This window comes from Ptychodera flava, chromosome 13 (assembly GCF_041260155.1).
Source record: "Ptychodera flava strain L36383 chromosome 13, AS_Pfla_20210202, whole genome shotgun sequence".
Classification (NCBI taxonomy): Eukaryota; Metazoa; Hemichordata; class Enteropneusta; family Ptychoderidae; genus Ptychodera; species Ptychodera flava.
In genome coordinates this window covers 2,410,323-2,426,858 of record NC_091940.1, presented here as the reverse complement: position 1 = coordinate 2,426,858, position 16,536 = coordinate 2,410,323, and the positions used below count along the sequence as shown (strand labels likewise).

Here is a 16,536-nt window from a genome sequence, read left to right as displayed (position 1 = left end):
ATCATCTATCATGACTTGACCAGTTACGGTACACAACATATACATTTCACTATGTGTATAACATTCTGTTGCTCTTGTTTTAAAAGCCAAGAATGTTTGGAAAATAATTTACAAAAATACAATACACTCATTATTCTTTAGAAAAAAATCTTGTTTATTCATGATTGTTCCAGTGTATTTGGAGCAGAGAAAAGTGCTTTATAAATGAATGAATGAGTGAAGAATCTTCACTGAATGAAAAATACTTGTAGTTCATTGTCTTCTGTACAGTGTATTTAAGAGGAATTTTATTCGTACATGTATTTGTGTACCAAATGTAACTTTGTATTTGACAAATGCTCTTAGGTAGAATAAAACATTGAATTTCATTGTAAAATTTGATTTCGCATTTTCCCTGTTAAAGATTTTTACACAATGAATTTGATGAAATGTACAATGTTGCACTGTTTTGAAATTTTTCATACAAGATTTGAAATTTCCTTCAGTAAATTTTGAAAACAAGTCGTAATCAAGACTTGTTATGCACACTATAAAATGGTTATGTTTGATAGAAATATTGAAGGAGTCAATCGGTAACAAATTCAAAAGGTTGTTTGTACTATGACATCATAAAATTGTAAAACCACAAGTACATCACTTGTTTCTGTATGTTTGGAAAGAGTGCCAGTATGACCCTTGCTGAAAACTAGTGATAAATGTCACTCATCAAGATGTCCTCCTCAGAGCTGCCACGTGTGATTGAGTTTTGAATTTTCAGTACTAGATATGTCAGTATGATTATCAAAGTCAATAACTGACAAAAAAATTATGGGGAAAATTACTTACGGTGGAGATACAAGATAAAGTAAGATACATTTTGATATGATCAGGTGTCACTGCTATGCATTTATAAAAAAAATTTTTCAAGGAAAATGGAAATGAAAAATATAATATATACAAATGATTTTACAGTATTACAAAATGATTTCTTTGAACAATAACTTTATGATAAGAGTGTATTTCACAAGGTCAGAGATGCATATTTTTGCATTTTTAAACTATGATGGTACCACGAATAATCTTTCTAAAGTATAACAATCTCCATGCCAGTCAAAATGTCAGTGGCACCATAACACAATTTATTATTTCACCTTTCAAAACCACAAACTGAAAGTTTGTATATTTATCAAGATTGCATAGCTCAATGAAAAATCAAATTTCCAAATAAAACACCATGAAGATTTCTTGCCATGATTCACAAGTAATGATATTTTACAAAGATACTCTTATAGAATAAACCCCAATTCACTCATATCCTTATATTTTTACATTGATTGCAAGGAATAAATATCTACATCAGACATAATGGGTTTATGGCATCCCCGTGAAGAGTTATCATCATTACGATAATTTGGCAAAAACTCGTAAAAATTTGTAATGATGATCAACCACCCAAAGAACTAGTAGGACGGAATCTTTCTGTTAAGGTGTACCTATGACGTCTTTAGCTCCAGTTTAAGATAAATATATACAATATACTTATAATCAGAACATTTGGCATTTCTGAAGTTTTGTTTGGCATTTCACAAATGTGTCATTGTCATGGTAAAAATTATTTGCCTATAGTTTGGCTGATTTACTTTTCTTCTTTCCAGACTTCTTTCCTGTGAAAATGAATCAAAGTTTTAATCAGTAAGTCAACATCATGAAAGAGTTGTCCTTTCTAACTGTTTTAGTTTTGATTTCTCTTGATAAAGCTGTCTCACTATCATATCCATATCAAAGTCATCACACATAGAACGATGAATTAATGAACAATTGAAATATTGCAATACTTTCACCTTTCTTTCCCTTCTTTTTCTTCTTCTTTTTCTTTCCTCCATTCATAATCACTTCAACATTTTCTGCAAAACAGAACAAAATTTGTTATTATGCATACTCTAGAGCAACATAGTCTATGGACCAGGTTTAAGATGTGAACAGACCTCTCAGTGCATTTAATACAAACAATGATTGATAAGTGTAACATTGACTGTTTATTGGACATCAAAGGAAATGAGGTCTATATCTATCCTATGATCACTGTACAAATATCACTCACTACCAGGAGACTTCCCTTCAACATGAATAATTAATAAGCATTTCCTCAACTTGCAATAATAACAATAACAGCTGATAAGATTTAAGTTCACAGTGATATTTCATGGTTGGCTTGAGAATGTAATTTTATTTTTCATTTAAGCCATTCTTACACAAAAGAAGACTGGTCAGAAGGGGACTGCAATACAATGTGGGGAATGCTGGGAAGAACTAAGCAGTTCGTTTTTGTTATTGCAATAACAATTACTTTACAAGAAAGCAAGAAACCAATTTATAATCCTAAATGAGTTCTGCATTGTGACTCATTTTTGTAAAGAGATAAGGCACTATATACCTGCAGCAGCCCTCATATTGCACATTTCCAGTAATTGTGTCAGCCGTCTTCCATTAGCTCCAATGCCATCCCTTTCTTCCCACATGAGTAGCATATAAAGTGCTTGCTCCCTGAGTTTGTCGGGATAGCGATCCTGTATGATTGGAATCATCGACTTCATTCCTAATTCATCTGCTATCCTCTTCCAATGAAAACCCAACTTCCGACTCGTTGGTTCAGTCAAATGTAGAATATCTGTGAAAGTTGAAACACTTTGTTTTCATAAATTTTGTCTAGTTATATTTGTCTTCAGGAAAATACCGTACTGTAAGTGTTGTCATAAAATTGTTTCTTGAACCTGAAAACAGTTTACAACTGAGTAATGTTCAACTATCTTTGAAGGCAATTGCATGCAATATCATCAGCATTTGCACCCTTCACTGTGCACGAGCACACTCATTTATTCACTGACACTTGCAAACAGAAGCATTGTTTACTGACATATCATATCCATGTACACACCTCACGATCTACTTCAACATCAATGTACTGCTGATGCTGACATACATACATACATACATACATACATACATACATACATACATATTATCTCAGTAGCATTATTTTTATTAAAATAAATACCTGATGTTCTTTGCTCTTCCAGTATGTCTGCTAACAAATTTAGTTGTAATTTACGTAATATCTTGATGAGTACTTCAAATTCTCTCACACCTTTTTGCATCAGTTGTTCAATGATTTCGACGTTTGTTTCATATTGATCCCCTTTACCCTTCTTTCTGATGTCGTCGATAGTTTCTTTTGAGAATACTCTCTCTTGGAAGAGATAGAACAGGGTTGAACGTGGGCCCATGTTGCATGCTAGTGCCGTTCGGTAGTGTTGCAGCAGTTGTTTGCATTTTTCTGGAGTTACTGCCGAGATAAAATATTAAAAGACCTAAATGGTACAGCAAATTATCCAACTTTACAATACAATATAATCCAACTACATTTTTCAGAATATTAAAAACACAGACTACAGACGTATGAAACTTTTGAAGTGGTATCGCCAACTTTCATTTCCAACTTCATAATACAAAATAATACATTTTCATAGTAATCCAGGCATTGCTAAATGTAACTTAATACAAGTATGTGGTGTTTTGTTTTAACCCGTCGGAAAATTCAGTATTGTTATTATTGAAAGCTTCGCCTTTTTTGCTGTTTTATAATTCACTGTATTGGTCGTATGATTAGACCTGTAATGAGCACTTTGCTCTCGAATTAAAATCATTGTTTGTCTCCACTACTTCAGACTATCACCATGTATGGGGTTAAAAAAGAAAAATTCGTGCTATAAAATCGTAAACGTTTTAAACTATAATGATTTAACCGCTCGACAAGTTTTCTCCTTCATCCTCGGGGCGACCCTCTTACAAGCGAAAATGTCTCTGCTTGTGTAAAATTTTGGTAATGAAAATAGTTTCTATTTATCACTCACTAACTTTCCATTTTATCAACGCCTTAATTTTTTGCAGAAATCTCAAAGGAACCCTAGATCACAATGATGATGCTGGGGTCTAGAATTCATCGTTAAATCAACTAAACACCTGTCAAATCTCAAAAACGTCAATTTGGAAATAAAATACTCGATAAAATAGTATTCATTGATGGTATTTTTTTGTCTTCTTTTGCCCTTCCTGGTCATTCGGATCTATCAGTGTTATTGAGCGCATTCACTAGCATTGGGTTGGCTGTTTGTGTGCCTATAAATACACTGTAGGTAATAAATAAGCTTTGCGTCCTTGCAAGTTGTGATGAAAAATAACCAACACATGACGCAATATGTTCATGCATCCGAGTCTGATTAAAAGTCTGTTCAAGTCAACGTTTTCTATTTACAACGCACCAAACATTCAGTTTCTCGTCTTTCGACGCACTTTTAACTTGAAAAGTAGACTATCGTGTTGTATTATTTACATTTTCATGGATAATGCAAACATTTGTGAATAATAGAAGACAACATTAAATTAACCATTTGTTGTAAATTACCCTACAGAGTGGGTTTCATACAACTTAATAATCTTATATAAATCAAATTGATGTTAACCTTACACGAATACTAACTTGAGTGTTTAACAAATAGGCAGTGTCAACAGTTTATACTTATACAACATGCAACCAGCCTATTATCAGTAATTTATTGAGGACAGCTCATATCGACTTTGTACATTTATCGATCGTCTCACGGACCGATGCACGTACAAAACACATCGCGACTAAAAACAATGGGATAGTTTGTTCACTTCCTGATACTGGAATATTCAAGAAACCAGTAATCATAATTACGATATTTACTATGGCATGCATGCTCTGATAGAATATTGTTCATATATTTCACATTATAGTCGCCTTGAAATGCCCTAACGTTTGTGTGTATTATTTTTTCTTGGACGTAGGTTGTGTTGACAGTGTAAAATATTTAGACGCAATAGATTAAACATGGTCTTCTACACGAGGTAAACACCTTATTCGCATACTTGAACAGAAGGACAAGCTTTATTGTCGATAAATTTCAAACGAGGTCAGAGTCAACTGTGGAGACAGGTACTGTAGTTCGTGTTGATTGTTTCTCGTTATCACTAATACATTTCATAGAGTGTACACTATCGCCATGAACTTTGACCAGGAAAGAAAGAAGGATACCAGACTCAACGTTATATAAAGGCCGTTGATAAGAGAGAAAATATCTGTCATCGCACATCTTCAACTTGTCACCTTTAATTCTTTCTGCCTTAGCCAATGTAAGCTTATATTCCAATATTCATTGACCAATGTCAGAGCTTGCAAGTCTCATGTCTTATTGACTATAAGTCACGTGACTCGCACGCTACATTGAAAGGAAGGTTTCATGCCAAAATTATTTCTCAATTTAAGTCAATTATACGACGTGACAGACTGTGACTACAAAATAATAAAGAAAGAAGTGCTTAGTACGAACGAAAAGAAATAAAGACATTAATGTTTAGAGATCATATACTTAAAAATGTGTGTACAGGAACAAATGTAATAAAGGACATTTTTCACTATCGCTGAGAACAATCGATATTCCTTTTCAATGACTGCACACATCATTAGCTTTTCCACAAAATCGGCATGTTATTAAGTTATTAGTGGTGATGTACTGTGGCCGCGTTGTCAAGTATCGCAAAAGAATATCTTTATATTACATTGTTGCGGGATAAAGGATAAAGGGATGAACACAGAAAAGTTAAAATACCCGGCAATACATCAGTCTGGTGATGCGACCGCTGTGGCAGTCTGGTTCCGATGTATGTGTTATTAAATATTAAGTATTGCACTGGTTGTCATAGAGAACCGATTCATTATTAAAGTCTTGTGTAGCCATATTCACAGTGACACGATCGAAATTAACAAAATAGTTCACCGTGACGTTTTTCCCCGGGGGCAAAAGTAGTTTTATTTATCATTTCACATCATTGACTGTTTCGTTGTAAAATAGTATAATTTGTTTGCCATATTGAACAGTTTTAAGAATAATATTTCTTAGTTTTTACGAATAGTTCAGTATGTCTAAATCTAATCTAAAGCGGTCATATATTTTGGAATGCTAGATCGACGACGATTTTTTTTTCTCCGTATGAAATTAAGAATTTTAAATCTATATAAAAGTTGACTTGAGGAATATGGAAAAGATGATTTGTGTGCAATGACACCTGATATCGTGTCGTCAAGAGTTACTTCTATCTGCACACAATTTTTATATTATCGATCTAAATATACATGGCTTCTTTTGGAGCTGAATAAACCCATTAATTATCAATGTACTAATAATTATATCGTGTATTAAATGCATACTATTCACTTCTCTCTGGTGTTGACACCCATCATTTGTTTGTGCTCAGGTGACAACGACAGCTTTCATGGTGGATGTATACAGTGCTTTAAGTGATTACCAGAGGTTGGGCAATTTATCTCTTTAACCTGATAAAACGATATGTCGCAGTAATGTAACGTTGTAATTTTTTTCGCCTAAACACCCGTTTTCCGTGCACAAAGTGTATGTGGCTAAACCGCTGTAGTTTCACGATAAAGTGTTCAGCGTACACTGTACCCATGTTTTTATCCCGGTTTTTATAGAGCTTTACACTCGCACTATAAACTTCTACAATCTTTATACACAATTATACTTCCACTTCTGTCCTTTGGACGTTGAGGTAATGTGTCATGAATATAGATACGACTCGTTTGTGGAGAATGTGATTTGGTAATTCGCTCTGATCAAGAAAAAAATCATTTGAAGGCGGCAGTGCATCTAAGCTATAGGAAGTGCATAGATAAACAGGTAACCAAAATGATATACTGTAAAAGAGCATGTGACTATACATCACGTCGTGTAACCAGTTTATTCGTGTTAATATACTATTCCACGTTCAAAACATAGAGAAAATTTGACTTGACACTGTAAAGAATTATTCTCCTTCATTGAAATGCGACCACAGTCGTTCATCTGAAAACTGATGTCGAGTCTTTGGAACATCCATGGTCAATCCTGTCAACCTGTCAAATTTACAATTTCGTATCACTGAGATCGACAAAGCGCGGTGAGTATAGGGTGATGAATATCTTGGCATCTGAAAAACTGGGGATTCCTGGCGATCACTGTTTTAATTTTCCCGTTATTATGTCAATGTATATCATGCTAACAGAACGTGGCATCGCCTTTCTGATTTGCTATAGTTTTGTCGACACTGTCGGAACTTTTCCTTGAAGTCAAATCTACGCTTCCTTGCGAAGCCCACATTACCGTTTCATCTCCTGGTACTGAGGTTTGAAACCACGCCTCTACCGAATATGGAGGGGTATAAGATCCGGGTGCTGAGCTTTGTATTACCATGCTTCTACCGGGTAAGGGATATCAGATCCGGGTACTGAGCTTTGAAACCATCTGCCATGCAGAGCTAGAGGGTATTTCGCTCTTTTTCATTCACAATAGTTGACGAGAATGTTCATTTTACTTCCAACGTTTACTTTTTATTGAAATAGACCCTACCCACCATACAATATGTCAGTGTTTAGTCTACTTCGCTGTGTAAGTAATCGATTTTTACTTCATAGATGTTTCTACAGCATCACTTTAACTTTAACTGCATGTGTATAAAAATTCGATCAGTTAAAATTCGATCTGGTTATCACAAATTAAAGATATCCTTTTCCTACGTTAGTTTCTCCCGTGTTATCAACGCTCTGTACAATATACGAATAAATACACATATCTTTACATGCAATGTTTTCACAAGAAATGAAATTCTGCTAGCCACGTGACTGTCTTTTTTGTTAGAGACATTAAACCCAATGTTGGCGATTCCAGGGTAGTCGATCGTCGACCATAAATCCGCCGATGACGTCACATTATACAATTGCTGTGAATGCATACCTATTTTAAAGATTAGTTTTTGTTGTGGACAAAGGGCCTTGAGTTGAGTATTGACTGAAATGCTTCACACTAATGAAATTCAATCGCTTTGGAAAGAATGTCTATAGATACAGAGACAATGTTAGTATTTCACGGACATGAGTTCCATGCTATGGTCGACTCGTAATGTCTTCTGTCAGATAGTTGAAGAGAAACGTTTAGGATTAGGTATATTGACGCAGTGTTTTATATAGGGATTACACTATTTCAATGAAACAGATACATGTTAGGACTAATTTGCGTTGGTGTAGGCCTATATTCCAAGCATACACACGCATAGCACCACAGTGAACACACTCAAATTGCAGAAACATTTTCACAGAACGTAATCACAAATACGAAGTTTTCAATCGAGAGCAATCTGCAATGAGTGTGATCACTTGAACTTGAACAATGCATTTGGTATTGCACATCTGAGATCACAGCTCTAGTTTGGGCGTGAGAATCATACGCACCGGGACGAAGCCGCAAAGTTGTCATGGCAAAGATTCCTAAGATTGGTATTTTGTGAAATTCTATTTGAAATTGGCTTTGTAACACATGTTTTAGATTGTAGCAATACTTCAATCAATTATGACTCACAACTGTAAAGCTAATGTAGCTTCAGCTTTCGTATACTGATGTTGGACACCTGTGCGATTCTGGCGATTCCAGATGTCTGGTCACAAACGTGTTAATTAAACAGCATGCAATATAGCACGTTTGCGAGCAAATATAAAGTAATTTCAAAATCAGTTTACCGACAATATTGCTCGCTATTTCTTATTGACGACAAATGTTGTGGTATTTCGACACGAAAGGCTGACCGGGGTCAAAGCTGACCGAAAATAACACTTTACAATTCGATTGCCAAACAAATACAGCAAAAAACAGGATGGTTGGACAGTATCATATACATTACGTTTACTTTTTTTGTAAGTGGCACACAAGTTTTTTAGATAACATTGTAGATAAGAAGAACCGACTCATTTGAGTGTCTGGATAGAACACACATGGGAATTGCTAAATTACTAAGCTACTGCAGTGAACTGCAATAAAACTGCTCACACTAATTAGTTTCAGCTGTAGCCAGCTGGCAAAGTAGACAACATTGTATGTCCCAAGCAGACAGTTTGTCTGGGGAAGTTGAAATAAACAAGATTTGTACATGGACCAGTGCATGGTAATGTTACATTGTACACAGGGTGCCAATCGTAACTTATTTAAGCTTACAACCCCAGACAGAGCTAGTTTTGCCTTTGGACAAGCAGAATTTTTTGTCTGTATCAAGTAACCTCGGTCAACTCTAAAGTGGCCACGGGTGAAACAGAAACTGCCCAGTTATAACACACTACCGCTAATCTGCCAGCTGGCTACAGCTGAAACTAATTAGTGTAAGCAGTTTTATTGCAGTTCACTGCAGTAGCTTAGTAATTTAGCAATTCCCTTGTGTGTTCTATCCAGACACTCAAATGAGTCGGTTCTTTTTGTCTACAATGTTATCTACAAAATTTGTGTGCCACGTACAAAAAAGTAAACGTAATGTATATGAGACTGTCCAACCATCCTGTTTTTTGCTGTAAGTTATTGCAATAAATGAAAAGTCACGTCACCAACAGGTGTCACCGTTTACGCATGCAGGAGTCATATTGACTCAATGGAAGATGGCAGATGCATTTATTTTTAATGGTTCACATTAATCTTTCAAGCCCAAGAACGGCATTTAAACACAGCCAAATTAACCAATAAATAAAAACTTGGTTTAAATTAGCTAATGTACAGTCGACCACTGACTTGGCACGCACTTTATTAGAGGGCACATCTTTTGTTGTTGATCTTTATTACAGTGTTATAACTGAGTGTGTTTATTCGGCGTTTACTCTCTGTCATTAAAGTCAAATGGGTTACGCAGAGATCACGGTAGCCCTGCGTACAGGTCTGTGTGTTCCCGGCGTTATACGGCCTCCACCACATGATGTGGTGGAATTCGTATACGCCGGGAACACACAGACCTGTACGCAGGGCTAAGATCACCTATGAATGCTGGTAGTAAAGTGTAACCTAGGCTATCGCTGTCACAGTACGTGTAACAAAACCAGCTGCAGATAAACATGTTCTGTACTTTAGGTTGATATAACAGTATCCGCTATGTGTCGGCATTCGAAGTGCCAGTCTGTATGCCTGCCTGTGATAAACAGACTATGAATAGATCTATTACCGGTATCAAAACGATTTACCTTTGCGGTTCATAAAGCACATTTACCGTCAATTACAGCAAAGACGATAAAAAGCCACTAGCCACCTCAACCTCATTATAATACAGTCTATAGGCTAGCCCCAGTCCGCTATAGCGTACACTGGTAGCTAGCTCACAAAGGTAGCAACACAAAACCGAGACCAACAACAGATCTAATTGTGAACACTCTGACCCGTGGGCTCTGGATTATAGGAATATAGTGTTATATGTAACTGGTATTTATAAGGTTTTTTACGGACTAACCTAATGGCATACTTACGTTTGTCGCTCCCTGGTAAAGTAATACTCCCTGGAGCCATGACGGCTCATCGAGGTCTTATCCACTCCGAATAGTGTCAACACACTCGTGGTAAGGTGTACGGTAGTCGGTCAACTGTTGTTGAGTTGCTTCCCATTCGCTTCCGTGTCTTAACTCAACAGAGATTAAAACCTGTTTACTTGCGAGTCTTCAAACCACTTCTTTGGTCAGACAAGTCGAAGTTCTTGACAATTTACGGGAAAACTCCCGTAACTCAGCGTTTTTAGCCAGTTATGACAAGGGTGACCGGACGTCTTACCCGCGTAGCTGTACCCCCACTGCCGTACAAGCTGATATGCAAATTACGAAGCCGGGCCTAAGCAACAGTTGTTAAGGCTTTTGTATGGCTTCACTGTGATAGCCTGGGCCAATACCTGACGGTGTAACGGGGGTCTATAACTGCAATAACTCTCACGGGAAATTACACGCAGTTAATTTGTTATAATGACTGTCAACTGAGTCACATTTACCGATGAAATGAGGATATTTCCAAAGCCGACTGAATATTGTTATCATTCTTTTCTTGATAAAACTTGCCCCGCTTTTGCATTGAGTGACACTGGATTAATTACGTGCTTATAAATAAAATAAATGCTACAAAGCTGAGCAAACTTCTCAATTCTTTAATCGTTCGGTTTTCAGATATAGAAACATGACGAGTTTTTTCGGCGGTAGGGTACGGCCTCACTCCCCAATGACAGTAGATTATGCTGGGTCAAAACTTTTACACTGTACTCATAATTACCCGATCACGGAATTCAATCAGAATTGCCTCAACATCGTCTATCTAATTTGATGAAAATGTTTTACGGCAATCGATGAATAACGTGTAATTCGTTTCTTTTAATACCACAGCGAGATCACAGCAATACACTCACGTACAGTCTACTTCGCGCAAACGCGTATTAGCGTTTCCATGAACGACCGGCGGAGTAGAAAGTTGATTTAATTATGTCCGCCTATTTGGAGTCTGTCGGACTCGTTTGATCTTCACACTAACGACACACATCAATATGTCATTGCAAGCCATCGACAGTATTACTACTAGTATCAATAGATAACATTGTTATTTCAAACCTGACGCAGGCAAATATTTCATAATATGATATATATATTGCTGTTTCAAATTGCTGCCTGGCTGCAGCAATGTATAGGCCTATTTTGCAGTAGGCCCTATTTGTCTATATGTGTGAGTGGAGGAGGAAGAAGGAGGGGGGAAGGATGTGTCTCCTGCACGCAAGTATATCGAAGAAGACAGCATGTTATAACACTGTGGCAAATGCGCGTCTTGAAAGTTCATTTCTGTATATCATTGTTGGCAACATGAACCCGCCATCGCTTTCCTTTCAAGTTTTCTGTGGAAAGCACACTGTACAGGCGTGAATGCACTGAAGAAAGATCGTCTATCTCCATGGTGATTGTTGATTGTGTATCAACAAACACAATGAGGTGACTGGAAAGGCTTTTACATCCGGGGTAACCCAGTTAGAAAGCTATAATTCAGAAATCACATCGCATCTACGTGGGTATTTAAATATAATGATATCTTGTATCTTGAAGGGTAAGGCATCAAATGTGTAAGTTGACTATCTTTTAGGTGTAGTTTTTAATCAACAAATGTATTTGACATATTGTGTCAATTCTTTGCAAAAAGTAACAAAGACACTCATATACTTGTTGAAAAATCATTACCTTACAAATAGGAGTCATATATAGACTGCCTTGCAAGATACAGAAGACGCTATGATTATATATGACAGGATAAAAACAGAAAAAAAATTAATGTAACCATTCATACTGGTTGTAATCAATCAACAAGAAAAAAATGCACAGGTGATAATTAAAATAAAATATGTAGTTTTCTCTTAATTTAATGTCAATTGTATCTTTTTCAATTTAGGGGCAGTGAAATTGAAAATTATGTTCAACTTTTTCCCATGTACGTGATTGTCTTGTGCTGCTTTAACAGCTCTAGGATTTTTTCATTTAAGCCAGTTCAAATGGGAATCCCAAACTGACAACCTAATGACTTTGAACAATTGTATCAAATCCGTTGTTCAGTCCGACTTCAATAGCAATAGTGGACTGGTAGGTTCATCGTATGAGGGCGCTAATACCATAGCTTTAAGCCAGGGTACAAGTGCCCTGGTATGGTGGATTTACTGTACAATAATTTATGCAAAGGAAGTTACAAAAATAACCAAATAACTCTATCACACCATAAGTAAATTTTAATTTGTAAATTCTATACAACTACATCAATTACCTGTGTAGTTTCATCTGGTAAGCACTGACAAATATATGTACATTATCACTGATTATTATTCTTTACTTTACATGCTCTAACAGTACAGTGTGATTTGCTGATGAATACAACAATTGCAAATGATCTCAATTTTGAAAACGATGCCTGTTTTGAGGCGTAATTGCCAATTGTTCATGTACACGGCATTAATTACAGTTAAAGCTCATCCTTTTGTTTTATGCCTTGCAAACACACCATACCAAAAACACAGATCTGAAATGCTGCAGTCTTGAATGCTCAATTCGTATTGGGAATCTCTCTCTGACTCTTCAGGTACAATGGAATTCGATGTAATAATTTCTTTAAAAATCAAGATGCTAGTTTCAGTTACCTATTTATAAGGCATAGGGGAAGACTGAAATTACTGGGCTCTCTCTCACTCAACAGATTTACAAATCAATTTAATCCTGGGTTCAGTTACTCATCAACAGAAAGCGCCATTTCAAAATGAAGCATATGGAAGATTGTGTTCCATTTTCTTCAGGTGCATCGGCAATTAGAAAAAATCTAAAAGAAACAACACAAATCGAGGACATGGTGTCAAGGATATGATGTCAAAGGTTGGGTAGATGAACATAAAATTTCAGCAAATTCAGAAACCTTCTGCCGGTAGGAAATATAGTTTCTTTGAGAGAAGCTGTTTAACACTTTTTGTTGAAAATGAGACAATAAATAATGACAGACAACACTTTTAGCATCTAAGCATTTAAATTTATTACAAATAAGGCCACTGAATGGCATAATAAAGGTATCAGCCATTATATATTTGATTTGAAAGTACGAGTAACAATTCTGACAGAGTACTACACTATGTAAATGTATAATGAATTGCGATGTATCACATTGGACATCTATTTTCAAATTTGCTTTGTAATTGAGTAGTATAAGAGTTTTAAGATTTGACATTGACTTCACACATATCATACTACCATGTTTCTCTGTGTGATTGTATTTGCTATGCAAAACTCACTACTTTTCTCCATAAATCTTTCAGTACCTATAGAAGAAATGAAAATTTTAGAAACCAACATGTCAGAGCATGTAGATTCTCATTTATTATAGATATTTATTCTGCATGTTTTCATTTGCTTCCACTTTCATTGATCCAATCATGACCTTGGCCAATGTGTCTGAATCTACTGTGGGTAAAACATCAGTACTTAAAATTTTCAAATTCAGGTGCATCGGCAATGAGAAAAAATCCAAAAGAAACATCACAAATTGAGGACATGGTGTCAAGGATATGATGTCAAAGGTGCATCTAACACTCTGGTAACTCCTTTAGCTAACAAAGGTGCATATAACACTCTGAGGCAATTCCACATTTGTTTTGCAAATTTTTCATGTTCAGGTCACTGGGCACTCACAGAGAGAAATATGGTAGTAAGAATATACTACTGGCCCAAATTAGAGTTGTAGGGCTCAGCCAAATTAAAATATCATCCTGCGATGAGAAAAGACATACTTAGCAGGTACTGGAATGGCTACATATGACGTATAACCCAATAATCAAATGCAAAGCAGCATTGATGAGTTAAGTATGGTGCTGCACATTCCATCTGTAGTGTATAAAACTTTGAAATAAGTGATTTTGGTGAAATGGTCTCAAAATTTGTTAATGATGTAATAAATCAACCTGATCACATTCATTGTTTACAACCGTACTTTTCAAATCATTATGAAAATTTCAATTATGTGTAGAATCATAGAGTAGCCATTATTGCTTTTGAGTGTTGCATTGATCCATTGACTATACTGCTCCATAGACACTTGGCAGATCTAGACTTCCTACCAGGAAACTTCACTCATGATTTAACAATGTGTTGTACTTTAACTCCCTTAACCCCGGCTTTGGCCAGCTTTGTCAGCTGCCAAGAAACACTCACAAGTAAATTATAAGCAGCGATAGACTCTAAGATTACATGAAGAATGAGTTGATCTTTTGATCACACTGTGTAGTGACTTGCTATCAACAAGTGTTCAAATGTTGTGTTACTGAAAGTATATGTAACTTGTTTGAAGCACAGTCCCTCCACCCACAGTCCCTCCACACACAGGTCCGGTGGGTGGAGGGACTGTGTTTGGAGCACAGTCCCTCCACTCACAGGTCTGGTGGGTGGAGGGACTGTGTTTGGAGCACAGTCCCTCCACCCACAGGTCTGGTGGGTGGAGGGACTGTGTTTGGAGCACAGTCCCTCCACACACAGGTCCGGTGGGTGGAGGGACTGTGTTTGGAGTATCTAACATCTATGCTTGCATACTACTCCATTATAGTAATCAGCATAGAGTATGTATCTGTCTAGCATTCAGGTAACTCCTGTAGCTAGCATAGAGTATGTATCTGTACAGTCTAGCATTCAGGTAACTCCTGTAGCTAGCATAGAGTATGTATCTGTACAGTCTAGCATTCAGGTAACTCCTTTAGCTAGCATAGAGTATGTATCTGTACAGTCTAGCATTCAGGTAACTCCTTTAGCTAGCATAGCAAATGAAAAGGAAGAGAAGTACGGGACTGTTTGCTCTACTTGGAGATGGAATTCCCACAACAGAAAGATTATTTTTGACTTGTTGGGATGAAATTTATTTACATATTCAAGCAAGTGATATGTAACAGAATTGCTGTTACTATCAGTAACATGATACCACTGTCAGCAAAGTGCAACCGACAGATTGGTAACATCAAATTATTAAGTACAGAATTTACATTTTGCCTTTCTACACCATGCACTGGTCCATGTACAAATCTTTTTTATTTCAACTTCCCCAGACAAACTGTCTGCATGGGACATACAATATTGTCGACTTTGCCAGCTGGCTACAGCTGAAACTAATTAGTGTGAGCAGTTTTATTGCAGTTCACTGCAGTGGCTTCGCCGCTCTAATTCTGAAAAGGGTTGTAATTCAACTCTTTGAACTTACACTTATATTCAAATCAGATGTGAAATTTGCAGACTTTGACATTGTTTGAGCTACATGTCAATCTTCTTTGAAAAATCATCAGCAGTACATGAGATGACAAGTCACTGTAAATGACACAGTCCTCATCTGTAATTTGCCTGATTAGATTTAATTGAATGCACCAATTAGAATGTGTGACTGGTCAACGTGGGTAAATATACGGTATTGAATCATACATACACATCATAGCATCTTGTCTTTGTGTCAAATTGAAATAGAATTTATCTCAGTATGTCTGAAAAATTGCCACCAAGCATACATAATCACATACGATATTGACATGTGGCTGTCCTGAATCAAATCAGTCCAGTGTCTGAGCAGTGGCTCTTGGACATCAAATATTCAAAGACATAATGGCCACCAGGCTGCAGTATTGAATTGTACTGCAAGATAAATTGACATGCATTTTAAAATCAGTCACATGGTACTATGTTCTTCTTAGTTTCACTGAAATCAGTTTTAGCAAGTATACTCACCTCTAAACTGACAAAAATTTAATACAAAATGGCCACCAATGTTCCATACTGGACAGAATTGCAAAACGATCAAAATGCATAAATAAGTCAGTGTACTGTCTTTGTACAGACTTTGAATGAAATCAGTCGAGGCATGTGTAAATTATAGCTCTTTGCACAAAATGGCCGACCGATGGTCATATTGGACTGGACAACAAAATCAATCAACATGCATATGTATGCCATAGTGTGTTTTCCTTATGTTTGAGATCAATAAGTCCCCGTTCCGGACTTTGTCTTCACCAGTACACAGGATAAAACCGGACTGTTAAGATCAGCTTGCTGTAAAAACATTTTACATGACAGATCCCATTTATCAACACTTTAGTAGGTGAATA

The 16,536-nt window shown here is 36.4% G+C and overlaps 1 protein-coding gene across 1 annotated transcript; it reads right to left on the bottom strand.

Moving 5' to 3' along the window:
• Positions 1-130: 130 nt before the first annotated feature.
• On the bottom strand, positions 131-10,732 carry LOC139147085 (uncharacterized). The gene is made up of 5 exons (XM_070717947.1): positions 10,382-10,732; positions 3,035-3,322; positions 2,414-2,647; positions 1,821-1,883; positions 131-1,643 (listed from the first exon to the last, which is right to left on the bottom strand). Exons 1-5 carry the CDS (start codon positions 10,419-10,421, stop codon positions 1,600-1,602), a joined length of 669 nt encoding a protein of 222 aa, XP_070574048.1. The 5' UTR covers positions 10,422-10,732; the 3' UTR covers positions 131-1,599.
• Positions 10,733-16,536: the final 5,804 nt, after the last annotated feature.